This window comes from Sceloporus occidentalis, unplaced genomic scaffold (assembly GCF_023333645.1).
Source record: "Sceloporus occidentalis isolate IW3139 unplaced genomic scaffold, rSceOcc1.0.p SCAF_18, whole genome shotgun sequence".
Classification (NCBI taxonomy): domain Eukaryota; kingdom Metazoa; phylum Chordata; class Lepidosauria; order Squamata; family Phrynosomatidae; genus Sceloporus; species Sceloporus occidentalis.
Genome location: NW_028316998.1, coordinates 5,576,547 through 5,604,353, shown reverse-complemented (window position 1 = coordinate 5,604,353; position 27,807 = coordinate 5,576,547). Strand labels below are relative to the sequence as shown.

Here is a 27,807-nt window from a genome sequence, read left to right as displayed (position 1 = left end):
AAAAAAAAAAAAAATAAGTAATGAAACATATACCGCATTTGCTCGATTATAAGACGACCCTAATTAATTTAGGAAAAAAGAAAAAGCCTGAATATAAGACAACCCTATAGGAAAAAAGTTTTACCAGTAAATGTTAATTCATGTAAACAGAGAGAATTCACCCGTGCACCGGTGTGGGGAACTCTGATCTCTGACAGCCGGGGAAGGTCTGCGAGATGGACGCAGACAACCCCCACTGCTAACCGCACCTCCTTCTGGCTGCAGCGGAAGTCTACAGTCTAGACGTCTACACGCTGTCCCAGCTACACACCGGGGACTCAGAAGCACCGGTAAGTTGGGGGGGGGCATAAGACAGGAGTATCCAGGTCCCCTGCAGCGCTGCGGGGGATCTGGATCTTATTCTCATAGTCAGACCTATTTGAGGTCTGATTATAAGACGACCCCGATTTTAAGACGAGGGGGTCTTTTTCAGCAAATACAGTACACTTTTTTTCCCCAAAATCCTTATAGCTGGTCTCAGTTTACAGTCTCTGGTTCACTGGACAAAGCTTAAGTTCTGTGTGATAATATAAGATATCCTTAAGTTTAAGGAAGGAGTAAGGTCAACACATAACATATGTTATTTGTGAGTTACTTTCATTTAATATACTTCTAGCAACATCCATCCCTAATAAACGGTTCCATGAGTCACATACGTCTAAAAAAATGCCATATTACTCAGCTACCCCAAGGCACAAAATGAGAAATAAGTCATATTGTTGGGGGGGGCAGTGAATACTTCAAACGTAATTACTCATTATGAAACCAAATAAGCAAATATTAAACTCTTAACGTTTTGATGGTATTCTCTTTAACTGTATTAACCAATACCACTCAACTTTTCCATGATGTCTTTTTTCATATTGTAAAAATAAACAAGCATGTCATAGTTATATGAAAAACGACTTTGTTCCCCCATGAAGTTTATTAAATCTTTTAATACACTGAAAGTTTCTATAATATCCTCCTCTCTCACCTCCAAGGCATTTATATTAATGATTGCTCATTTTTAAAACTAGCATAATCCAATAAAAAAATAGAAGCTGCTATTTATAGATAGACATGTCACCATTTTGCTTCTCACTAATTCATCAAGAAAGTTTATAGTTTAACAAAACATTTGATTAATGTGTCTTATCTTTGCAAAGTCGGTTTGGAATGACATATTCTAGCAGCTAATTATATATAAAAAGAAGTTATATTCCCCACTGAGATGAAACGCACACCCTACAGCTTTTGTTTGAAGTAATGTTACTTCCAAGCATGATCAATATTTCTCATAATGTACAAGTGAATGTAAAACTAGAATTTTATAGTAAAAAGGGATTAGAGCTTTAGACCTTGTGGGCATCAAAACGTATTTTCCCATTGCACTCTGAATTACAATTTCCATAGATTTATTACACGATCACCCTTGAGACACCTTTGCAGTTAGGTTCCATTTTAAAAAGAAAAGGTTAAAAATGAGGCACAATTTGGCTGAGAGGTTTCAGGAAAAAGGTTTTCAAACTGCATTATTTATTAAAAAAAAAAATAAAACAAATGAGTAATCCCCTGGGGTTAGTGTTAATATTTATTTTAAAAAAAATGAGTCTTTGTTTTTACATAAAAAATTATATTATGAAGAAAAAGACCCTGCGTTATCCACATGCAGAAAATTTAGAGCCATGGGCTGAATGTGTTCTGCGTTTGAGGAATCGATTCATAAACACAGTTCTGCCTGACTGACATATTTTTCTTGTTTTCTGTTCTTGTCACAGTCAGAGAAGTGTAATTTACAAGGTCAGATTTCAAATTTGATTTGAAAAAAAGCCGTTTACTTATAATAAGGAAACCAAAGCAAATATATTGTTTTGGAAGTAACATAACAAAAGTTATCAGTAAACTTTAGAGCAATATACTTCTCATTTTTAGATTTCATGCTTATTTTAACATATATATGTCGCGCACAGCAAGGTTGGAGACACTGATGCAGGTAGGACACAAGGAGCAGACGGGTGCAAGGCCAAAGTCAAGCAGAGGTCAGGGTGCCAGAGGTCAGGAAATACTATAGACGAGCTGAGGTCAGGAATCCAGAGGTCAGAGTAAACAGGAACAAGCCAAGGTCAAACACTGAAGACAAAACCAGAATGCGCACTGAGGAGTAGCACTATGAAACCATCAGAGGGCAAAGTCTTGATGACTACTAAGGGTTTTTGAAGGATGGGAAGTGACTAGGCACCAATTAGAGGTATTGGCCCTAAAATATAAAAAGTCTGATGAATTTGGTGGATTCCGGTGGCCATCTTGAGTGTATTATAGATAGATGCCTGCAGTTCTTGATCTTACCAACAGTAACAGCTGCTGCGGCTGTTGGCTAATGGAGGGGGGTGTCCCTGTCCCCCATGGCCGCGGCTGTTGATTGTTAGAGGGGGGTCTCCCTCCGTACAGGCGGCTGGCGATTCAGGTAGGTGGTCAATATAAGGAGCTGAGTCAGGAAATAAGTGAACCTCCGTTTCTAATCTTTCGGGATTCTTTTCTTTCAGGAATTGTACCAGAGGATTGGAGAAAGGCAGATGTGGTTCCTATTTTCAAAAAGGGTTCAAACTCTGTGCCCGGAAATTATAGACCTGTGAGCTTAACTTCCGTGGTTGGGAAAGTATTTGAAGGGCTGTTTAGGGATAATATTCAAGAATTCCTTGGGAAGAACAGTATTAGCAAAAATCAGCATGGTTTTATGAAACAGGTCCTGTCAAACTAATTTAATTGCATTCTACGAAGAAGTAAGTAGAAGTATAGATCAGGGGGTTGCAGTGGATGTAATCTACTTGGATTTTGCCAAGGCGTTTGACGCAGTTCCACAAAATAGGTTAGTATTCAAACTGAAGGAAATTGGTCTAGATGCAAATTCTTGTGCTTGGGTAGAACATTGGTTTAGAGATAGAGAACAGAGAGTTGTTATAAATGGTAAATTTTCAAGCTGGTCAAAAGTGGTAAGTGGTGTCCCACAGGGTTCTGTTCTGGGACCAGTTTTATTCAACATATTTATAAATGACCTGGCAGTAGACATTGAAAGTCATGTTTCTGTGTTTGCAGATGACACTAAACATGGTAAAGTTATACAGGGCGAGCAGGATATTACTGTGCTACAGAGGGATCTAGATAGACTGGGGCACTGGGCACACAAATGGCAGATGAAATTCAATGTAGACAAATGTAAAGTTATGCACTTCGGGGTAGCGAATGCACAAGCAACTTACACCCTAAACGGTAGTGAATTAGGGGTAACGACAAATGAGAAGGATTTGGGAATTGTTATAGATAACAAACTTGGCAACAATGTGCAATGTCAGTCTGCTGTTGCTAAGGCAAGTAAGGTATTGTCGTGTATAAAAAGGGGCATCAAGTCGCGGGATAATAATATAATTTTGCCTCTGTATAAATCAATGGTAAGGCCGCACCTTGAATATGCTGTGCAATTTTGGGCACCTATTCTAAAGAAGGATATCATAGCACTAGAAAGGGTGCAGAGGCGGGCTACAAAATTAATAAAAGGAATGGACTATAGTTATGAAGAAAGGTTAACTAATTTAAATCTGTTAAGTTTAGAAAAACGGCGCCTCAGAGGGGATATGATAACATTATATAAATATATTCGTGGCCAATACAAACCATTGTCTGGAAATCTGTTCATAAACAGGACTATGCATAGGACACGTGGTCATGCGTTTAGACTGCAAGAAAGGAGATTTAGACTAAAGCAGAGGAAAGGGTTTTTTACAGTAAGGACAATAAGGATGTGGAATTCTCTGCCTGCAGAGGTAGTTTTATCGAAGTCTGTACGGACGTTTAAACTGCAACTGGATGGATACCTGGAAAAACATAATATTTGGGGATATAATCTTTAATTATGGGAAAACCGCTTATTGATCCAAGGAGAAATCTGACTGCTATTTTGGGGTCAAGAAGGATTTTTTCCCCTGGTTAGTGCAAAATTGGAAAGAGCAAAACTGGGGGGGGTTTGCCTTCTTTTGGATCAACAGCAACAAATTAACAGATATAGGAAAGGCTGAACTTGATGGACGCGTGTCTTTTTTCAGCCTATATAACTATGTAACTATATGTGTCCTGAGGTAGACCAATTGGAGAGCTTGAGGTGCCAATGAGCCATTCCCCCTGCCAGTAAAACATCTTGATATGTTAGAAGCAGGAAAAATGGGCCAGCATAAGGATCTGAGAGACTTTGACAAGGGCCAAATTTTGACAACGGGGTTAGAGGATCTCCAGCACTGTAGCTCATGTTCCCACTCTTCATTGGTAAATACCTATAGAAAGTGGTCCAAGGAAGGGAAAGCGGTGAACCGGCAACAGGGTCCTGGGTGGCCAAGACTCATTGATGCATGGGGGGGGGGCTGGCCCTGTGTGTTAAAATCCAACAGATGAGCTACTGTAGCTCAAATTGCTGAAAAAGTAATGCTGGTTCTGAAAGAAAGTTATCAGAATACACAGTGCATTGGAGATTGTACCTACAATGGGCACGTGAGCAAACAAACTGGACCATTGAGCAATGGTTTTGGTAATAAAAGGGGGACCTACACAATATTAGGCAGGTGGTCATGCTTTTGAAAGAACCTATTCTGCAACAAAACACAAGAAGCATTTACATATTTTATTGCAGGTGAATGAATCCTGCATCCTAAATTTGCCAGTGTTCATATGATTTTTGTAACTCACTTTGTACATTCATCATGGAAAGAGCTTAACACAAAATGATGTCTTATGTTTTTACATTCTGTTCAGATGACTAGTATAAAACACCACTTGAATTTTCAAGTTACTTGAATTTATTATAAATTATATTATAATTATAAAAAAGAATTAAAAGAATTTTCTTAAATACCCAACATTTTCAGAGAACATGTGTTTGGGAAATAAAAAGTGCTTGTTTTGCAATATTTGTGCTTAGGAGGATCCCTGGAAGAATGGCTTTGAATGGGGCAGGATGCCTGGACAAATTGTCTATTCGTGCTGAGCATGCAAGATTTGCAGTACAAATTCTGTGCATCCAGCTAGTAGAATTGCCAAACTTGTTTACCTGGGTTGCACTTATCAACTATGCCAATCATTTTAAAATTATGTAATAATTTAAAATGAGTTTTTCAATGACAGCTTTCATAGTGGTGTAAGAGTCGAATAATTTCAAGAAATCAAAGTTCTCTTGCACATTCACCTCTAGTTATATGAAGTGTATTAAATCTTTTAATACACTAAAAGTTTCTTTGATATCCTGCCTAGATGGCAACCATTTAAACAAATTGGCCTGCTGTACTTCCAACGTTACTAATGGGTATCACCATCTAGAAGGATAACATAATCACTTACATGGCCCAGGGGCATGACCTTGCTTATGAATATAGGTCGGTGTTGTATTCAGTCATTTCACAACCAATATCTAATACATTCAGTTCCCTGGGGACAAGCATTGTTTTGCAGATGGTGGATTTAAAAATTCCGCTGGGCTTGATGGACTGGAAACTGAGGCATTGATTATAAACACTGTACAGTCATAGCATGCTATGAAATATAAGCATAAAAATCATATTTCCTGCCTTTAATGACAGGGTGGTATTGCTAATGTTTTCTTTCTCCGGGGCGAGGATCAGACATATACAAGCCATTATCATTTATTCATGTTCAATAGGATACAGGCGAGACTATTGTACAAATACAAGTGCGCTATTTTCTTTAACTGTGTGCAGACCAGAGTAAAAGAACAGCCGTGGCATTAAAAATTGATGCAGGGGCTGGATGACGGTGCATGTAACGGTCATCGAATATAGGTAGTGACTTGTAGTGTAATGGGCATTACGTTTAGCTTACAGGTCAGACTTCAATAAAAGTGTATCGTACACAGTAGAGTAAACAGCATAGGACACTGTCAGGGTTTGTTAGCTTATAACAGACCAGCAAGCAGCATTGAAGGGGCTGCCTCGCTGTATCATAACAAGATTTCTGGGTATTTTGATTAACAACACAGGAGCATTAATAGGGCTGCTTGAGTGGATGGGAATTAATTGGGATACAGAATCATTGGGGGTCTAGATTTTAGGTCACAGATCATGAGTCATGAGAGATTGGAAAATATCACTTTGGATACATCTGCTGCAAGGATTTGTTTTCCTCTCTTCCAATTTGTATTGTTTTGTGTCAGAATCAGTGCTAACAAAGATTGCATCCATTAGCAAGTTTAAGTCAACACGTTTGACCATTTGATTCATGTGATTATAACAATACATTGTTGCAGTGTTCGGTACTCTCTGGTTGTTATCGCTGAGCATCTGTATTATTTTATTTACATTACATTACAGCAGTGGTTTGTTTTGGGGAAACCAGTAACATTTTAACCTATATGTAATGCCTTTAAACACAACTGAAAAAGCAAAATTAGTCAATGATAAATTACAGAAGTATACCCACAATGTAAAACTTTCATGAACCTAAGTAAACATAAAGTATTTTAATATGCATTTGTTTCTGACAAGGCTGTCTAGAACATTAAACTGTCCCTTTAATAACTCTAATTTAAATGTGCATTAATTAAGGGGTACAGGACGTAGGAGAAAAGTAAAGAATGATTTGACATAGAAAAATGTTAATTTTGTTTTAGCGAGGTTCATAAGTAAGCTTCAAAACATGTGCCAACAGCATCAGTTTGGGTAGACATTAACATTTTACTTAACACTGACATTTTAAGGATAATTTCTGCTTGATTGAAATTTTACCTGCAAGCATACTAGCCATATCACATTACACCAAATAATCCAATAATATTTGCCTGTATTTAGATATCTTGGCTATGTTTTGAGCTATATAAGGTACTAATCTCTCATTCTCACCTGCACAGGCTATCATTCTCAGTCCTTTGGTTTTTTTCTCATATCATTCTTATTTTACATTGACAAAATTGGACTTTAATGAATATGCCCCAATGACATTTAAATTGCTAGTTTAGTTCATTACCATGGGAATAAATTAGTCACTAACAGCTGCAAGCTGTGAGTAGAATGCAAAATGTTAGGTTTCAGTTTAAAAGTCAAGAATTCCATGATGGGGAAAAAAAAACACAAAAAAGAACAGCGCAATGTTGTATTTAAATATGTATAATACATGTATACATTAATAAGTATATAGATTAATGGTTATCTCTCATATTTAAGCCTCCAAATTTATTTTCGCTGTTTTTAAAAAAAAAAAAAAAGTTAACTCATTATCTATGGTAATGCAGGATTCTGTAGTTATAAATGATATCATGTAGTGGAACCTGACTAAGGTGAGCCGCCTAGATATTTTTCAGACATTACTCTTTGTAAAAATAATGATAATACATAAATAAAAGGTTAATAGGCCCTTAGCCATCTCAGTCACATACATATGTAATACATGATTAAGTTAAAGTGACAGCATGCTGCCAGCTGATCTATTGTGGCCAGCATGCAGGGAAAAAAACAGATTTCTGCTAACATGCAGACTTTTTGGAAATTCCAACAGAGTATTTCATTCTTTTTGGAAATTCCCACAAGCTGTTTGATTCTTTATTTCTGACCTGTTTTCTACCCGTCTTTTTCAATCCTTTTATTTTTGCATTGTATATTGTATAAGCAGTGTTCATATGACCTCTTGGATTAGCATAAAATGTAACTAGTTATGGTCCAATACCTTTTGGGGTAGTATGTTCCCACTTTTCAATTTTGTTTCTAGGAAGCAATTATAGTATAGATGTGCTTTTCTATTATTCACATATAATCAAGAGGGTTACCTAAGACTCCATAAAAAGTTTAACTATAAGCTGGAAGGGGCAGCAATTTTCATTTGGGCGAGATGTGAATGCACTCTACTCTAATGGAAAGCCTGGGTATTGACCCTGTTCTCTAACAGCCCCATCACAGGTTGACTTGAAGACTGGCTACCATAACAGCTGTCCCTGTGTTTTCAAAGCCTATACTTTATGAACTAAGACTATGAACTTTATTTGATATTATATGATTGAGAATAAAAGAAATAAATAAAAATACATTTTAATATATTATCTATGTATTTTTATCATTTAATTGTTCAGCTAGTATTCATTTATTTGGAAAGTAATGAAAAGGGAAATTTGAAGGAATCTTCGCCTTCTGTTTTTTTTTTCCCCGTTACATGTGCCCTTCAGATTTACACCAAAGGACTCACATGGAGTATATTTATTCACTTCCTTCAAAACAAGGAAAGCAATTCCCTTATATCATAGTTCCCACTTTAATGGAATAATCCAAATTCCTGGCACTTCTGGGACAGCATGTCAAGAAGGTACAGTGTAACGTGTTCTCACTGAAAGGGTTAATGTAAATGTTTTAGCAATAGAACTGTACATTTAAATTGTTTGTCAAAGATGTAAATCTAGAATAGATGTATTTGAAATAGAACTGCAAACTAAACCTTTTGAAAATATATTTGACAGTACATTTCTGTTGGCAGTGGAAATGTAATATAACCCTCTGGTCTTTTATTTTAGCACTGAGTTCTTTGTTTGGTTTCAAAATTGTTTATGAGGGAAGTGTATTTTTGTTCAGAGGAATCTTTAATGTTTGTAGCTATGTTTTTCCTCTCCGAGTGAAACATTGGAGATAACAGAAACCGAGAAAACACTGGATAAATAGTGTTGGTAAGACTTCAGGTACTGACACCTTAGTAATATAAATGAAGACATGAGTAAGGCAGTAGGTTGTAACAAGAGCTTAAAGTGGTCTATCAAAAGTCACTTGTTCGAGTGGAAATGGTATTTTCTTTTTATGTAATACAAAAAACAGGAAACCTTTCCTGATGACAAGTAGGCAAGTAGGGGAGGAAAGTCATGTGCTCTTGTATGTGTTATTTTCAGAAAGCATAAGGAACGCGATGTATAAGTTATGTACTGTATGATATAGATAGCAATTTAAGTAGCAAACCAATGTATCACTTGGCATTGTTAAGAAAAACACAACTCTGTATAACATTAAATTACAGATCACTAGGGAATTGTGATGGTCAAGTCTGCAAGCTTACAGCCTCGAGGAGAAGACGGGAAATTAAAACACAAGGATCAGAGAGAGCCATACTAGTTGTAGATGACAATGAAAAGTGCTTAATTAGTGGAAGATAGGGCTGAAGGTCATTTAAAAGAACTGGGATATTTTGAAGATTTTTTATTTGTATAATGTTCACTTAGGTGGCAACAAAAATGTGTCATTAGGCTAACATATGTCTCTGACCAGTTCCTCAGTAGGGGGGGAATATTAGCCTGAACCATACTGACTACAACCCAGCATCTCTTTCAGTGTTTGGGCCAACAAGCATGTCCTTGACATTCCATATTTAGTGGTCTAGTCCAACTCCAGGACCAAGGCTGTTTTTTTTGACAGATGGGAACCAAAGCATTTTTAGCACTTTTGCTAATGTCTTTGTTCATCACTAACTTAACTCTTACTCACACATGCGTAGGCTTTTTCTTTACGTTACTGATGGCCGTGTTATAAAAAATAAAAAAGCGTTGTGCCTTACGTACAACACTTTTATTTTTTATACTATTTTTGGGTTGTGGACAGCTATTTTTTTTTGTATGTTTTATTAACTTTTTTGTTTTAAGTTTTTTTAAATATTTTTTTTCAACTTTGTTTGCACTGCTTTCACCAGAGAGCAATGTAACATGACTTGAAATTCTCTTGGGGTCTTTTGAGAAGACAGCTCTTTTGTAATTAGCAGGCACACCTTAAGATGTCACATTGACATTACATGACTCCTATAATTTATTTGTATGTTTTATTTTATTTGTTTTACTATTATATTTTCATTATTGTTTTAATTGTTGTCTTATGAAAAGGTAGAAACACTTATTGCTTATCATAGTGATCATAAAGCTGGAAGGGTCATTGAAGACTCCTGCAAAGTCATTCAGATCCACCAGGGTCTCTTTTGCTGTGTCTGATGTCAGCTTCGACACTGCAGGAAACAAATGTCTGAACATCTGTCTGGGCATTTAAACACTGTTAGTGTTACTGCACTCGCACCTCTACAATCACTGTACAAGACCCGAGTACTAGAATAGAGGGCATTCTATACAATCATTGGTCAAAGAACATCCTTTATCTCAGAGCAGTTAAGCTCATTTGTGTCTTAAAGAAGAATTTAATTACATGAATGATTCCTTACTTATGATCTTTATCATTCCAGGCCATATAACCATTGTATGCCCAACCTTCCATCGATATTCCCTTTTAAGATCAAGGTGTGAAGAGAGCTTTAGCACCGCTGTGTACATTAAAAAGGTGACAAATATGCTTAAGGTCAAACTGGCAATTTTTCGATTTAAAGAAAAAAACTTAGTGATCAGGGCCAATATACATTATGTTTTAACTTCATTTTTTCATTATAGTCTACATGGGGATTCCTGTTATATTACTTTGCAATTAAAATATATATTATTGCTCCAGTGTCACATGTTGCTGTTTTATTCATGTTAAATCATTTTGATTAAAGGTTTTTGAACAGAAGCAGATTCTAGTGAAAATGCTACCATTTAGCAGAATAAGTAACCTTTGTCTTTAAAGACTGGTGCAGTGACATATAGTGGAACATATAAACTAGATATGGCCATCCATCATTCCAGCATGCAATCAGGGGCTTTGCCCAGGGTTACATGAGAATTACTTGATTACTTTCCTTACAAACTTTTATATAAGAGATTATTGCATGGCCTACACAGTTCTCTATAGTTGCCCCTTTAACAGGATGATTGGGTTAGATGTTTTCCTCCTGCCTGAAATGTGTTTTAACTGATTCAACCTGGAATCTAATCTTGTGGGAATAATCACTCTTGTAAAAATGAGTTAAAAACTACTCTATGACTACAACAGGGATGGTCAAGGTTTTTAAGTAAAAATGGCGTTAAAGGTGCTGCCGTTAAAAAAAAAAAAAAAAAAAAAAAAAAAAAAAAAAATCGGGTGTTCCATGTCATGCAGTGATATTCCAGAAAAAAACAGGGTTAAATATTTATATAGCTGATAAAAAAAACAATACCAAAAGTGACAAAAAATAAGGAAACAGGACAGAAGTGAAAACAATGCCATTATCACTTTTACTGATTACTACCAATAAAAGAGAAACACTCATATTTTTAGACAGTCCCAATAGTTGTGTTGTATCCATGCTCCCCAGGAATTATATTTCCCACGCATGTCATTAGCTATTGATGTTATTCTAACATTCGAGTTAATAAAATGTATTTTCTCAGTGACTGAAAATGCAAATCTTCTCTTTTCCAGCTAGCAGCTATGTGCAGCCATGTAAAAACAGTAGTTATTTGTTCTGATTTTTATTTTAGCCTATAATAACCTTGCAATAAGTGTAGCATAGTGATGTACTGGTTTTAATGTTTTGTTTTTAGCAAAATAGATTTTTTTTTAACATTCCTTCTGATTGTTTGAAGCTATGGAATGTTCAATAATAAGGAAATAATTATATTATTTTAATTAAAATTATGAATAAATATTTCATATTATTATACTATACTGTATTATATATATATATATATTTTGATAACTTCACATTAATGGGCAGCAATTATCTGAAGCCTCAACATGTGCAATACAATAAACCGAATAATTTAATCCAACAAATAAATGGATACTAAAAATATCAATCCCTTTAGTGCTCGAGATATAAAAATTGTAAGTGTGTGCATTTTGTAAAAAGTATTTTTTATTTTTTTTTTGAAAGGAGCATGTGTGGCAGAATACCAAAGCTCCAACAGGTCTATTTCGGCAAGAAGCTATTTAGAATAGTAAAAATAGCTTTATAGGACTGCACATTTCATAAGTATCAAATTATACAACCAATAATTTTCTGCATTTTGCACCAATGTTAATGTTTGCTTTAAAGGCAAAGACAGCAAGGCATGGAAAATGGGTAAAAAAGCACAAAAACTTGTTAAAAAGAATATATCAAACAAATGAAACAGTTCTTTGTCTTGATTACATTTTATTACTATTATTTCTATAGCGCCGACAACTTATGCTTCTTACAAGACATATATTCAAAACTAGAATTCACAGACAAACCGATACAGTAGGTAGAGAGATCCCTGCTCACTAGCTTACAATTTATTTAATAAAATGTTAATTGTTTTATGATGGTCAAACATACTTAAAACTGCAGTGATGTGTTGTGGCCAGATATCACATCAAAAGCCTTATATTTATATATTGTATTAATATATATTGTATTGGTCTTGCTGGTGAGGTGGTTGGGGTCAGGGAAAGTATAAATCAGAAAAAATAACACAGAAACATTGTATTTGACGGCAGATATTCTGCCCACCTAGTTTGTTCATTTTCCCCAGGGTAAAGTCTCAAACCTTAATCAGCCCTTGGTCTCATCTTAGATTTAGGATAGCTTTATGCCTACCCCATGCACGTTATATTTCCCTCACTGTATTAACCATTAAGACTTCTGCTGGAAGGCTGATCCACTTATCTTACATCTTCTCAGTAAAGTAAAAAACAATTAAACTAATAATCATACCTGCAAAATCTCTGTTTAACCTGGAGTCTCCAGGCAAAATGCTGCTTCCCCGGATCTCTGGGTGAATTATTTTTAGCTGGACAAAGGAGCAGTGTTTGGCTATGCCCAGTCTTCTTCCCTTCCCCTTCACTCTCTCTGCTGTTCCTCACCCACTTAAGGCTGCCCACGCACAGCTAACCAAAATTCCCTTATGAAGCCACTTCCCCAACATACTTTGGAAACGTCCCAGGTATGATCACAGCCAAATCTCCCCAATCATATTATGAGGGTTATGGGTTGATTTCATGTACTATGTAGCAGCCATTATAGGTCTTCTTAATCCCTACATTGTGCTCTACATAGGCCCAAACACCATTTACATATTCATGACTTTCTTCAGATATCTTTATTTACATGGCAGTACAATGTCTTTTAAGACCTATAGCATAGCTTCAGCATTAGGTTTATATTATTGTTATTATTATTATTACTTATTGTTTTTTATAGCTGTACAATGGGTAGACAGGACATAACAAGTAGTATATAACATAACAAATTGACTAAGGCTAGGTTTCCACTTGGGTTTTTGTCCTGCGGTTTTTTTCTTGATGAAAAACGCCAAGAAAACTGCCACTGCATTTTCCTGCCTTTACAAGTTAGAAGTTTCACCCAGCTAAAAGGGATTAGGATAAATGGCAAGTATCTGCCCTCACCTGATGTCATTTCTTTGGCAGAGTTCTACTTAAACGCCCCGGCGGACCCTTTTGTCTCTTTTCTGTGGTTTGTAAGGCATGCTTTATTCCGAATGTCTGCTCCTCTAGGAAGATTGGCCCCAAATGATTGTGCAAATTGTTTGCTGTTGCTTTTGGCACGCAGGATCCAGTTGGGTATGTTTGTTTGTAATGGCATGTTTGTTCCAAATGGTGTAAAATTCAATATGAACTTTGTTTTGTGTGAAACTGTTTGTTTCCAGCCTATTTCTCATAGGACACACAGATACTGGGTCCATCCTCTGCATTGTAACTGTTGAAAAAAACGCCATAAAAAACACCAAGGCAAAAAACCCACATGGCTTTTTCATGGCATTTTTTCTCTCCCATAGACTTCTATTGGAGAAAAACGCCAAGATTTCCTTGCAAAAAACGCCAGAGTGTCAACATGCTGCGATTTTGAAAAACTGCCACAGAGCCCAAAAAAGCAGAAAAACGCCAAAGAGGACTGACAAAAACGCCAAACAGAAAAACGCCAAGTGGATATGGCATGGTGCGATTTCCTATTGAAGAACAGCTAACATCTGGCTGCAGCATTTTTTCACAAAAAAAAAACGCTGTGTGGCTGAATTGGCATTTTTATGGGCGTTTTTAGCAAAAAAAAAAAACAAGTGGAAACCTAGCCTAACAGAGACAACAGGTGAGGAGGGCTCAAACGAGCTTACAGTCTAGAGGGATTTAGGGTGTATTACACAATAGGTAAAAGTGCCATTGTTAGGAATAGACCATCCACACTAGTAAAAGTATTGGGACTAGGAAAGGTGAGCTAAAGGAATATGGGAGGGCATTAATGTGCTATGTTGTAAGCGTCCTTAAAGAAGTGGGTCTTGAGGGATTTTTTGAAGGAATAAAAGGCAGGGGGAGAGACGGATAGGCCGGGGGAGGGCATTCCAGAGGACTGGGGCAGCCCTTGAGAAATCTTGTAAGCGGGCATGAGAGCTAGAAATCAGAGGAGAGGATAGAATGAGATCATTGGATGAGCGAAGAGACCAGTTAGGAGTGTATTTAGAGATGAGTGAGGAGATGTAGGGAGGGGAACCGCTGTGAGGGGCTTTGAAAGTAAGAGTGAGGATTTTGAAATGAATCCTGAAGCGCACAGGCAGCCAGTGAAGAAACTGACAGAGGGGACAGACGTTAGTAAAGCGATGTGAGAGCAAGATAAGTCTGGCAGCAGCATTTATGGTGGATTGTGGGTGAGACGGTTAAGAGGGAGACAGAGTTTATAATTTAGAACGCTGAAAATATTTAGGTAAACATGGTGATTGTGACTATTGTGATCTAGAACGAGTATTGCAAATACAAAGAAAAATGAGATAGAGGTTGGAGGTGTAAATCTACAAAAAAATAAATAAATTACACTTTAAGACAATAATATGATAGATGTAGAAAGCAAGGTTCACAGAATAAGTAAAGACCATCTTGTGCCAATGCAAGATTCTACATAAGATGTTAAATCTATTTCACCAATATATGTGTAAATTTAATTTAAAAAATACCATCTGTTATGGTGTCAGAAATACATGAATTGTGCTGAAAAATTCTGAGAGACTTGGATCAATAATGCTTTTTATTTTCAACGAGCCATAGTTTTTAAAACTAACGCCAGGGGCGTACCTAGAGTATTTGGCTCCCGGGGCGGATCCTGTAAGTGGCACCCCCCCCACACCAAATGCAAAGACAAAATTATGTTAAGAATATTTACAGTCTAGACATAATGTAAATTATTTTGCATAGTTAACTCCTAATTTTGCTCAAAGTGATATTTTTAGACTTCAATTTTGTTCCACTTCATGTCTTGAAAGTCAATTGTGCAAGTTTAAAATAATGCGTGCGTTCATCACAATTACAATGTTCCAATATATTTTAATTCAGCTCATAATAATCGTAAAACGGCTCTCAAATTAATTTAGGATGAATGGGCATTTATTTCTTGCCATCGTTATACTGTGCTAATAATTAGTAATTATTTCAATTTGCATAATGGACTTCTATTTTGTACGCATTCATAATTATCCTATTATATTTGACGGTAAAAATATTATAGCGACCAACATAATAATACTGTGGATTTTCACGCAACATATTATACTGAAAGATGCAGTGATAATATTGTTGTTAATGAGAGGATTTCAAAAAAATCATTTGCACTATTCCTTCATCAAGTTGTAAATTACAGTTGGTATAGCTTCAGGAAAATGACTTGATTTGTTTTTAGAATTTTTGTCTGTTTTGTGACCTAATTAATTAAATTGAGTATTTTACAAGGTAGCCAGAATAATGTTTTGCCTGTATAATTCATAGACAGTACCTTGATTAAATCAAGATAGATTCAAATATATTTTGCAGCACTACGTCTTAATCACATATACAAATTGACTAAAGTAATTGAATCGGAAAAGATTTAAAAAAATCGATCTGATTTGATAAGACATGGATCTTGCACACGTTACACCAATTAGCTTTCATAATTTTGTTTTAAATGGAGTAACAAAATTGCTGAGAAGAGATATAAATAATGTCACATTTTTTGTAAGTTCTGCTTCTTTGCCACTCAATGTTAGAGTTGGCTTAAAACTCACTGTTTTAACCCCTTCAATCCCAGGAGGTTTTGGTACCTCATGTCCCAGAGCAATTTTGCCATTTTTGCGGTATGTCGGTTTAGCAATTATTCCCCTTTCATAGCATACCCATGTAAACTATATATTGTTTTTTCAAGGAAAGATGGAGATTTCTTTTGATACCATAGTTGGATGATTAGCTGAAAATTTAGAATTCGAAATTTAGTAAAAACTAGCAAGAAATAGAAAAAAACACCTACATTTCCCTCTGAATCCTCACAAAATTAGGTAAAGTGACAGAAAATTCCATCCAAATGTATCAATTCAGGTGTCCTGATTTCAGAAATACCTAATTTATATAGATTTTCCATACTTTCCCAGCACCAGGGAGCATACTATAAGGTGTAAATGTTTTGTATAATTTTTATGCCTATGGCTAAACGGGTTTGGGTGTTGTGAACGGGGGCAGGAGGGTTATACTGGCTAGGTGTTATGCTAGGGCAATGGGATGTAAGGTTTTTTTAATTTTTTATGATTATTTTTTTTTTTATATATATATATAGATTTTTTTTTATTTCATTTTTTTTTTTTTTTTTTTTTTTTTTTTACACAAAAATGGTTAGAGGTCCTCTTAGGGACCTCGTGAACATGCCAGTGATGTCACAATGACATCACTTAGCTCACATTATTATTTATATTATTTTAATGATTTTTTTATTATTATATTTTAAATGAATTAACTTTTTTTTTCTGCTTCTCCGTTTCAGGACGGGAGGGGGAGGTAGGAGACATGGTTTCTCACTCCCCTCCCCGCGATCCCCTTGCACTGATCACACTGTGATCTCTATGCAGGTCCTCACAGACGTGCATATAGATTGCAGGGTCTGTGCCTCATCGGAGGACAGGATATCCCCTACAGAGGATATCCTGTCCTCCGATGACCTTCCGGGTTACATAAGCAGTGACGCAACCCGGAAAGGAATGCCCGATCGCACGTAACAATCTCCTGGCAACCACCAAACCCAGACTCACACATCAGACTGCCAAACAAAGAATCATGTTTCGTCACTCCACAGAATGCGTTTCCACTGCGGCATGTGGCTTTGCACCACTTGAGCCAATACTTGGCATTGTACTTGCGGATGGCAGACTTCCATACAGCTGCTCGGCCATGGAAACCCATTCCATGAAGCTTTCGCTGCACAGTTTTTGTGCTGATATTAATGCCAATGGAAGTTTGGAACTCTTGATCTATGGAGTCAGCAGAGGGTTGCCGACTTTCACGTACCATGTGCTTTGGCACTTGGTGACCCAGATCTGTGACATTAAAACACCTTAATTCAATAATTAAGAGAGGTGTGTTCCAATACTTTTATATATATATATTTAAACCCACATCATATGAACACCATTGAGACAAGTATTAAATTCCTGGTCTCAGGATCTGCATGGATTTTACATCTCATTTCTTCTTCTCTGGTAATAGTGGGTAAGGAGAAAGGAAAGAACATAAGAACAATACATTTGTCACCAAGTGCTGGCTCTGGCCCTTGTAGCCACTAACCTTAAACTACATATCTACAAAACAATTAAGGCGATTAACCCCTTAAGGACCGGGCTCATTTTTCGTTTTGTACCCTGTGGGACCGAGGCTGTTTTGACACTTTTGTGGTGCTTGTGTTCAGCTGTAATTTTCTCCTCACCCATTTAGTGTACCCACATAAGTTATATATTGTTTTTTTCAGGACAAGATGGGCTTTCTTCAGATACCATTATTTTGATTGTATCATCTTATTTACTATAAAAAAAAATAAAAAAAACATGGTGAAAAATTGAAAAAAAAACACATTTTATGACTTTTATTTGAAAAATCTTTTACTCACCTAAAAAAGCAAGTAAAAAAACTAGCTAAATAGATTCTACTACTTGTCCTGAGTTTAGAAATACCCAATGTTTTTATGTTTTTTTGCTGTTTTTTGTAAGTTATAGGGCAATAAGTACAAGCAGCGTTTTATGATTTCCAAATCTTTTTTAACAAATCTGGTCAGTCTGCCTCCATCTCCTCTTTGGAACATCTTTGAAGCCGGTTAACTCAATTTAACCCATTCAAACCATATATTTTTGAAAACTAGACACCCCAGGGTATTCCAAATGCTGTTATTTTAACCCTTTCCATGCACCAATTATACAACTACACTTTGTCAAACTTTGTAATAGTAATTTTTTTTATTTTTTTTTCCACACAAATTGTACTTTAGTTATAGATATACAGGTGCTGGTATATGTCACTGTCAAACACCCCAATATGTGTTCAGCAACATCTCCTGAGTACAGCGATACCCCACATGCATGGGTTTGTCAGATTGTTTGGCTGGTAAAAGGCTACTTTTGGGGCATGCGTAATTCAGGTGGTCATTTGGTCATTGTGCCTCCCTCTCCTCTTTGGAATATCTTTGAAGCCGGTTAACTCAATTTAACCCATTCAAACCATATATTTTTGAAAACTAGACACCCCAGGGTATTCCAAATGCTGTTATTTTAACCCTTTCCATGCACCAATTATAGAACTACACTTTGTCAAACTTTGTAATAGTAATTTTTTTTTTCACACAAATTGTACTTTAGTTATAGATATACAGGTCCTGGTATATGCCACTGTCAAACAACACGCCAATGTGTGTTCAGGAACATCTCCTGAGTGCAGTGATACCCCACATGCATGGGTTTGTCGGGTTGTTTCAGATTTAAAATGCCACATTTGGGAAGTGCGCTTATTTTCTCCATTTTGGTCAGTCTGTACCTATGCCCTATATTTGAGCTAGGCCACTCCAATTTACCCCATCAGCCATTTTTTTTATATATTAGACACCCCTTGGGTATTTGAAGTGCTTTTATTTTAACTCTTTGTTGAGATTTTTGAGAATTTTTAGCACTTGCTCAAAATAATAAACTTTATTTTTTAATTTTATTTTATTTTTTTAATACTTTTTTTATATTTTTTTTACACATTTTGCTAGTACTGGATGGTTCATCTAGTGACATCACTGCATAATTATTTTTAAATGTTAGCACATTTTTTTTAAAAAATTTTTCCATTTTTTATTTATTTTTATTTTTTTTGAATATTTTACTAATCACATAGTGATTAGAAAGCTGGGCTCCATTGACTTGCATGGTTGAATGCAGTACCTGTATTCAGCCAGCAAGTGGAGCCAGTTCTCTAGAGGGTCTGGAGACCCTCTAGCGAACTTTTTCGTCTTTATTGTTTTATTTCCCACCCAGAGGTAAGTGTTTGGTGTCGCTGGATGCCTCCTGATCGAGGCATTCCAGCGACACCATTTAAGTTTAAAACGCTTTTAAAACGGGCGTCCGTCAATGTATGGCGGCTGTTGACGCCCCGGGGAGGGGCCAGACATGGCCCCCGATGCCGATCTCGGCCTTGCTGAATGCCTCGACATCGAGGCATTGCAGCAAGGCCGTTTAAGCGAAGAAAGTGATCCTTGATCACTTTCTAAGCTTATTTAATTTTTTGACGGTTCAGGACCGTCAAAGGTCATTTAGTGACCTTCTTGTTATGACGGTCCTGAACCGGCAAAGGTCGCGAAGGGGTTAAGAAACAAAGAATCAGAACCTATAAGTAGTTTTAATAAATACATGTTTTTATGCTTGAAGCTGCGACAGTAACAACTTTCCATTTACCTTCATGTGTTGGTTTGTTTAAGTATCAACAATGTATCAAGTATTCTAGAAAGTACATAATGTATGAGAAATACCCTAAACACTTCATAAAAATACTGGATACTGTTGGAATATGAGCAAATGCTAACAATAATTATTTACCACCTTTAATAACGGGACACTGCAGCATCATTTGCCCTTTAATGCATATAATAGCTCATGGATCCCTTAATATTCATATAGTTTCCCTTTTGCAAAATGCATGCAGTGGATTCTGCAGAACACATCTGCTGATGCGTGATATATTTACGGCTAGTCAGCCCCAGCTCTGGTTCATGCTATATCAAGGGGCAGATATGTGCATGTGTGGAAAGTGCTGGCTTTGATTTCAATGGGAGCTCTTTCCTACCACTGCAGCAAAAAGTGTTCAACTATGAATTAGGAAAGGAACTTATTTTTTGAAAAAAATAAATAAATAAATAAAGAATGTATATTAACATACTCACTTAATACCTTAATATGCATTCTTGTTTGATGATGCTGTCTGGGACAGTAATCTACCCCTTCAATATGTTGTCTGTTATGATTTATGTAAAGTATTTATAACTGAAGCCATATATAGCGATATATACAAAGCTTAAAAATATTTTAACTATAAAAGGTACTAATATGAGATATCAATCTGCAGATGCCATGGTTTGCTCTGCAATTACCTTATTTTAATTTGATCTGAATGCGTAGATTTAGTTACGCTTGTTATATTTCATTTTGTCAGCCTGTTTTAATTTGACAACAGAATTCAATTTCAGAATTCATGGAAAAAAGCATTTAAATGTATTAACTTTCCAGCGCTACAAGTGTTGTAGCCGTGCTCTTCGACAATATTTCTAAGGAACAACCTTAATACAGGCTTTTCGATTCTCTGTTACTCTCCACCAAATAACGTTATAAAAACTCAATTCTGACTCAATATGATATTACCCAGGTTTATAGAACAAAGTCATTTTTTCTGCAAAGTATTATAAAATATATGAAAAGTTGTGCAATCTGGAATATATTTATTATCAATTACAGTGTGTATGTGTTTTTTTAGCCAAAACTTCAAATACATCTTTTTTTATTGATGGCAATATAAAAAAATTGTTGGTTTATGTCAGCTCCAGATATATACTTGTAACCCTTTATATGTAAAACACGGACAATCCTGGATATTTGATAATAAAAGGGAAAAAAAAAAAAATTTTCAGAAGGAATACTTTTGTTTCAGCAAGACATTACTATGCTTCAAGTTACAACTTTGTTCCAAATCGCCGTTTTTTCCACTCATGAAATACTACCTAGCTTTCAAAACCGTAGTTGCAAATTGACTGGCAATACAAGTTGTCACTTTTTTTCCTTGTATACCTTTTGATTCCTTATACTCTTTCAAAATGTCTACTGTTTTGCCAGTGACTGACCTTCCAACCAGACATTTAAATGCGGCTGTCAATTTCTTCAAACAATATTATTGTAATATGAAATACCTGAACCTTATGTCATGCTCTGTGACTGCAAATTCAGCATCTCAAACAAGCCCTGCTATGGGAGATCAGAAACATGTTTTAACTCTTCCGTGCATTCTTACTTACATCTTGTTAGCACTTAATACTTCAGTATCCCTACAAGTACACTGGACAAGAATCCTTTCCAACACTCAAAAAGGAGACACGGGGCTTATCTTGATGTTCCCTGACCTGTGTTTCCATAAAAACAGAGAATCTAGGGCTTCATGGATTTTTTTTTTCACGGAGATGACATTTAATTGTCCATTTTCACTAATTATTTCCTGGCCCTCTGTTTGCCTTTTATTATCTTCTAAAAACAAGTTAGGTGAGACATAAATGATAATGAACCCAAACCAGGTTAGTTTGGGCCGAAGTGGTGCACAAAGGCTGACCTCTGCCATGTAGCCAATGACCTTAAAAAGCCAATGACCAGTTATTATTCTTTGCTTCTTGTAAAGTGCAATCTGTATCCTTAGAGATAAAAGACAAAATGTATGAGCGTTATTATTCCGTAATATTCTTTGTATAAATCTCTGGCATGCTGTCGTATGAAATAAACAAATGGGGGAATTGCTAATGTCCTCATTATCATATCCATAAGAAACATATCCGATTACTGTCTCATTCCTCATGTCTCATTTCCACGGAATGCTGAAAATATAGCTGCCAAACGTGGATTACGTTTTTTTTTCCCCTAGTGTTTAAAACCAGTGGGTATTAATATTAAGATGATGCTTTTCATTACCAACTTACAATAAAATATACACTAAAGAAATTTAGTTTATACATGGTTTCAGAGGCTTCTTCATTTATTTTTCATGATTTTTTTTGATGTCAATAAACTGTACCCAATTGCCTGTAACCAACCCCAGAGATTTATAACACAAAGTTTTCTTATTTCTTATGTCATAATTTACTGGCACACTTTTTTTTCCCATTATATGTTGTGACATAACTTGCAGAAGATAAAAAAAAAAAAAGTTGAAGGTATTTGAAAGACCAAGAATGATAAAGGAAGTACAGTGACATGGTGAATTATGGCACCAGGGCTAAAATGAAAGAGAAATGCCCAGAAAAGGTAATAAATTGGAATGAATTGAAAGAGATTGGTGACGGTAAAATGAAGACAGAGATCTAAAAATTTAAAAAAACGCATGAGCTCTTACGCTCAGTAATGTGTTATTTTACCTACTATTTTTGCTGGTTCTTAGGGTATTAATCAAACATGGCATTATATATATATATATATATATATATATATATATATATATATATATATATATATACACACACACATACATACATACACACACACACACAGTGTCAAGTTTATAAATCCATACCTGGGTGCAACTTTAAACCAATGTCTAAGGAGCACTTCAATGGTTTCTGCTGAGAAAAGGGAGACAATTTATTCACACATTGTGGGTATCAACAAGGGTAAGTTTCCATTGTGATACCCACAATGTGTGAATAAATTGTCTCTTATTTCGAGTAGAAATCCTTGGTTTGCCCTTTTACTTTCATATATATATATATATATATATATATATATATATAGCTCATCAGTATGGGAATACCGTATTTGCTCGATTATAAGACAAGGTTTTTTTCAGAAAAATACCCATCGTCTTATAATCGAGGTCGTCTTCTAATCAAGGCTGCTTACCGGTGCTTTGGTCGCGAGCAGCAGGAGAACAGGAAGCTAGAAGAGCGTCACATAACTCTGCCTCCCCCTCCTTCCTCTGGGGGCGGGGCCAGAGAAGTTGCTCGCACAGCCGGGCCTCTGCAGAAGTCCTCGAGTGAGAGATCTGCAGTTCAGGCAAGGGGGTGGGGGAGGGTTTTTGAGCAAGTATGTGTGGAATGAATGAGTATTTAAATGTTTGTGAATGAGTGTGTGATAGCATGGATGTGTAAGGGTGGTGGTGGTAGTAGCATGGCATAGGGAGGCTGTACTCACACTCCTATCATCCCCAGGTTTCAGCATGTACTGGCTGCCTTGGCTTGATAGGAGTGTGATTGCTGTTAGCAGTTTTATATATATATACCTCCAGAAATGCCTTTTAACCCCCCATATGCCACTCTTCCCAATGATATGCCTTTTAACCCCCTATATGCCACTCTGGTATATAGGGGGTTAAAAGGCATATCATGGGGCAGAGTGGCATATAGAGGGTTAAAAGGCACATCATGGGGCAGAGTGGCAAATAGGGGGTATAAGGCATTTCCGGGGGCAGATGTGCATAACTGGGGGGGCAGGTTGGCAAATAAAAAAATATATATTTTTCTCAATCATAGCTTTTATTAAATATCAAAAAGTTGTTTACATGAATTAATATTTACTAGTAAAACTTTTTTTCCTATAGGGTAGTCTTATATTCAGGCTTTTTGTTTTTTTTCCTAAATTAATATTTAGATTTTGGGGGGTCGTCTTATAATCAGGGTCGTCTTAGAATCGAGCAAATACGGTATATCTTATAAAGAGCATTACTTTGGCTGATTCGCAGCAGGTACTGGATTTTGCTTAACCTCAAAATCTCCTGTTTCCTTCTTCTATGCCTGTTTCCTAATGTGTGATTAGTTTTAGCATTCTTATATTCCTTTACCACATAATTTACAATCACTGCAATATGCTGTATCACATTTATTGACTGCTTGGATGCTGTGTTACTTACTTTGTTTTCCTTTATGCAGTGCAAAGCTAATTGATGTCTGCTTTTTTTTTTTTCTTAGCCGACTGTGAAAAAAAGTATAGCTTTCACTCTTTTTTTCTCTCTCTTCCTCTCTCTCTCTACATTTTATTGTTGTCTGTTTTCTGCAGTAGGGAGGGTCATGGGTGGTCCCTACACTGGTGTAGGGACTGAAGTAACCTCTGCCCCGTCCCTGAAGCTGCTTGTGGCAGCTGGGAGGCGATCAATGTGGAAAAGAGGTTAATCTTCACAATGAAACTATATTGTCAAAAAATGTTTATTAATCCATAGGCAAGGGCAGTAGAAAAGTCAAACAAAAATGCAACAACTAATGCATTTTGTGCTAATAGTGCCTAATGATGTCCCTGATTGACTTTTCTACTGTCCTTGCTGATGCATTAATAAATTACTTTTGACAATATGGTATTCTGTTGACGATAACATTTGTGCTGGAGTTCTGGTGCCACTTCTTTCCCTTTTAATATTAGAGGAGTTGGTTCTTCTGCGTACCTTTTTGTTGTGTCCTAATTTGAACTATGTCACTCTTTTGGAGTTGACAAACAGGCCAAGACTCATTGGCCCAACAGCTTTTGATTGTGCACCCTTTCCCTTTGGCATATGCAAGTCTGTATGTTTGAAACATGACTAGGAGAGGTAGCAGATATTTTAGAAGGAGAATACACTTGGTTAAAAGGGTAGAAGTTTATTTGATATCTTCAGGAGTATAGATGGGAACGTAGATCCCTGTTGGAGTGCTTAGGGGTTTAGAGGCCCCCAAGGCTTCTTGGTGCAAAATTGGGTTATTTTAAAGTGGTAATAATGCGTTCTAATGAATTCCATAGTTATTTATGAGCACACATTGTATACATAGAACCAATGATAGTTAGGCAAGCTTAAGCTTGAGCAGAGGAGAAAGCCCAGGCAGTGGGAGGAAAAACATTCCTTAGGTATAATAGAGAAAGAGGAACAACAAAAAGCAGAATTGTTAGACTTAGAATTGTAATGGAATTAGGTGCTTTTGAGTCAGAGGTCAGTGTATTGCAGGCTGTCTAAATAACTATTTCTGCTCTGATTTTAAAGCTAGTTGTGGAACGAACACACCCCTGTTGCATACCTACCGAACACAATTCTGAGAATGAAATTTGGACCACTGGGTCTTGAATCCTGCTGTCCCCTGAGCTCTACCTCTGTCCTGAAAAGCAAGACAGAGGTACAGCTTGGCAGGACAGAATAGCAAAATCGGAATTGCCCTGTGCAAAGTGGGACAGTTGGGAGACATGCTGTTGAGACAGTGACAGATCATACATGTCTCCTTTTACAGAAAATAATGTTTTAAAGGTCAGATTCAAAGTTGTGGGTTCAGATGAGTTACATCCAAAGGTATTTCACAAAATTGAGGCCCATGCATGCAGCATCACTCACTTAACTATTCAATCATTGCCTTAATGTGTAGTTCCTAATGACTGAAACATTGGTCATGCAGTAAAAAATAATAACTCTGGGAACTAGAGGCCTGTATGTCTTACAACAGCAGTGTGAACATTGATGGAAACCCTACACATAGATAAGATGAGGTTTTATTGCAAATAGATTATGCCGAAACAATCTTATTGAGTTCTTCGCCACCATAACTAAAATAAAAGATAATGGTAAAGAAATGGATGTAGCATATCTTGATTTAAGTAAAGCATTTGATACTGCCCTACACCGTAAGTGACTTCATAAAATGCATATGTTGGGATTGGACTTAAAAGTAGTTGGTTGACAAGATCCCGGCTAAATAATAGGAAACAGAGGTTTGTAGTAAATAAAGTACATTCAAAGAAAGGAAGGGATACTATTATAGTTCCAGGTCAGTCACAGGTTCTATTTTATTTAATATAGTCCTTAATTATATTACTTCAAAGGAAGGTATGCCTTTTTCCAAAAGACACAAAAATGTGTGAAAGGGTTAACATCACAGGCTGGTACAAATCAAATGTAACTTTATTAAATAAAAAAAAAAAGTAGACGAATGGACTACTGTTTAAATTGTAAAATATAATGCGGTCAAGTATAAAATAATGCATTTACGACACGAAAATCCAAGGGCTCCAACATCTACATCAGAAGAAAGGAATTTTAGATTGATCCTTTTGGGTGATATAAAGGCTAGCAGGGAGTATAGTAAAATTTCAGGAAGAGCCAGTAGGATAATAGGTTTACTAGAAAGCGGTATCAGTATCATAGCTGCCAACGTTTGAAAAAAAATTTAGACTCTTTACAGCACAGATATCAATTACTCACTTACAAACGCACTCTCCACTTTCTTAATACATTTATATAGCGCCAGTATGTTCTATAGCGCTGTTACAATCAGTGGAATCACTTAAAAGCACACACAATGACAAAGTGGAACAAACGTAGAAGAGGGCCCAGCTCTTGCAAGATTACAATCTAATCGGTGGTTGAGGAGGAAGTGAATCAATAGGAAAGGACTGCTTGAATGGGGATGAGAGGATGAACAAGGCTGCTGGGAGGTATGAACCGTTGTAGGACTATGACAGCTAAGAAGACATTGGTCAACTGTTTGTTTTTACTTTAACCATACCTAGATAAAATAAAAGAGAGAATACCATACCTTCCCCACATACTGTGGTTCAGAGCCCATGTATTCCTCAAGTACAAAGAACTGATTCCACACCCAGCCTCGTTTAACTCTCTGAGCAGCTGATCTCCTTCCCGACATGGTGATAATAACATTTTCTTTCTGCTTGGATGCTGAAGTCTGTGGTGGCTGTTGTGACTGCAGTGGCGTTAACAGACCTCCATCAAAAAGGAACCAAAGAAGCAGCGACAAGCAGTTCCTTGTAAGCATTGGAAAAGACTTCCTTACAGCCAGGTAGTTAAAACTCCAACACTTATTGCAAAAGTGTGGGATCCAGTTTTGAGGTGTATGTTTCTTCCCTTTTTACCTTGGGCTGTTACTGTGTTAAAGCATGTACAAAACTTATGTTTTCTCCGCTTAACAGCTTTGGCATCCTATTAATATTAATCAATGAATACCTGGAATTAAACAAAGACAAAAAATATATTAAACATGTTTGGCAATATATATATATATATATATATATATATATATATATATATATATATATTAATGAATTCCTAATACACTATATTGGCACTAAACAGTTAATTGTTTTCTGGATGCAGTGATATGAAAAAATGTGTTGCAGCTAGATGATTGCCACATTTCAAATAACTGGCAGCCGCTTCATCTAGTCTTATATATCAATTTCCTGAATGCAATTTTGTAGAAAATATGTAACAGTTTTAGAAAATTTCCAGTTTAATCTGCATCACACTCTGATAAGGCTTTATGAGGCTTTTATGCATAAACCATATCAAACGCATGCAATTTTGAGGGAAATTGCAACAGGGACAATTTTGCTCGTTTGCACTACCATTATTCAACTGTTAATGACGCAATTCATTTAAAGTGGAGGCATATAATCATGTAAGGCTGAACAACAGCTGAGTAATGCAAAATGAGAGGAAAGGCGTTAGCAGACGCCACATGAAAATAAAAGTAGTTTATTGTGTATGAAATAAAACATATGATATTACATTTAAATATGCACAACATGAAAAACAAAACTATAAAGATTTTATGAACCAAATCATGACAACTCAATAAGATCCCAATTACACAAAAAATGCACACCATAAAAAGACTGAATAATTTGGTATTAATGTTTATTCCAAAATATTACTTTGTCGGCAGCAGGCTACTCTAAACAATATTTTAGAGACTGGGACTTAGCGAAGCTTATTTTCTCTTTATACTTTTTTTGGCCAGTTAATCCACAAAAAATAAATTTACTATTAAATCATGATTCAGACTATGTTTAGTCCTGTAGATTTATTTATAAAGTTGGATATACTTATTCCAGCATAATAGGTCTATGTTATAAAGTGAAGTGTATGTTGAAAT

The 27,807-nt window shown here is 36.2% G+C and overlaps 1 protein-coding gene across 2 annotated transcripts in view; it reads right to left on the bottom strand.

Moving 5' to 3' along the window:
- The window catches only part of LOC149302555 (cadherin-12-like), an 81,985-nt gene extending 55,297 nt beyond the window's left edge, over positions 1 to 26,688 (bottom strand). For both annotated transcript variants that reach the window (XM_089482343.1, XM_089482344.1), the window contains exon 1: positions 26,452 to 26,688. In XM_089482343.1, the coding sequence (XP_089338469.1) occupies positions 26,452 to 26,688 (237 nt within the window). The remainder of the gene's footprint in view (positions 1 to 26,451) is intronic.
- Positions 26,689 to 27,807: the final 1,119 nt, after the last annotated feature.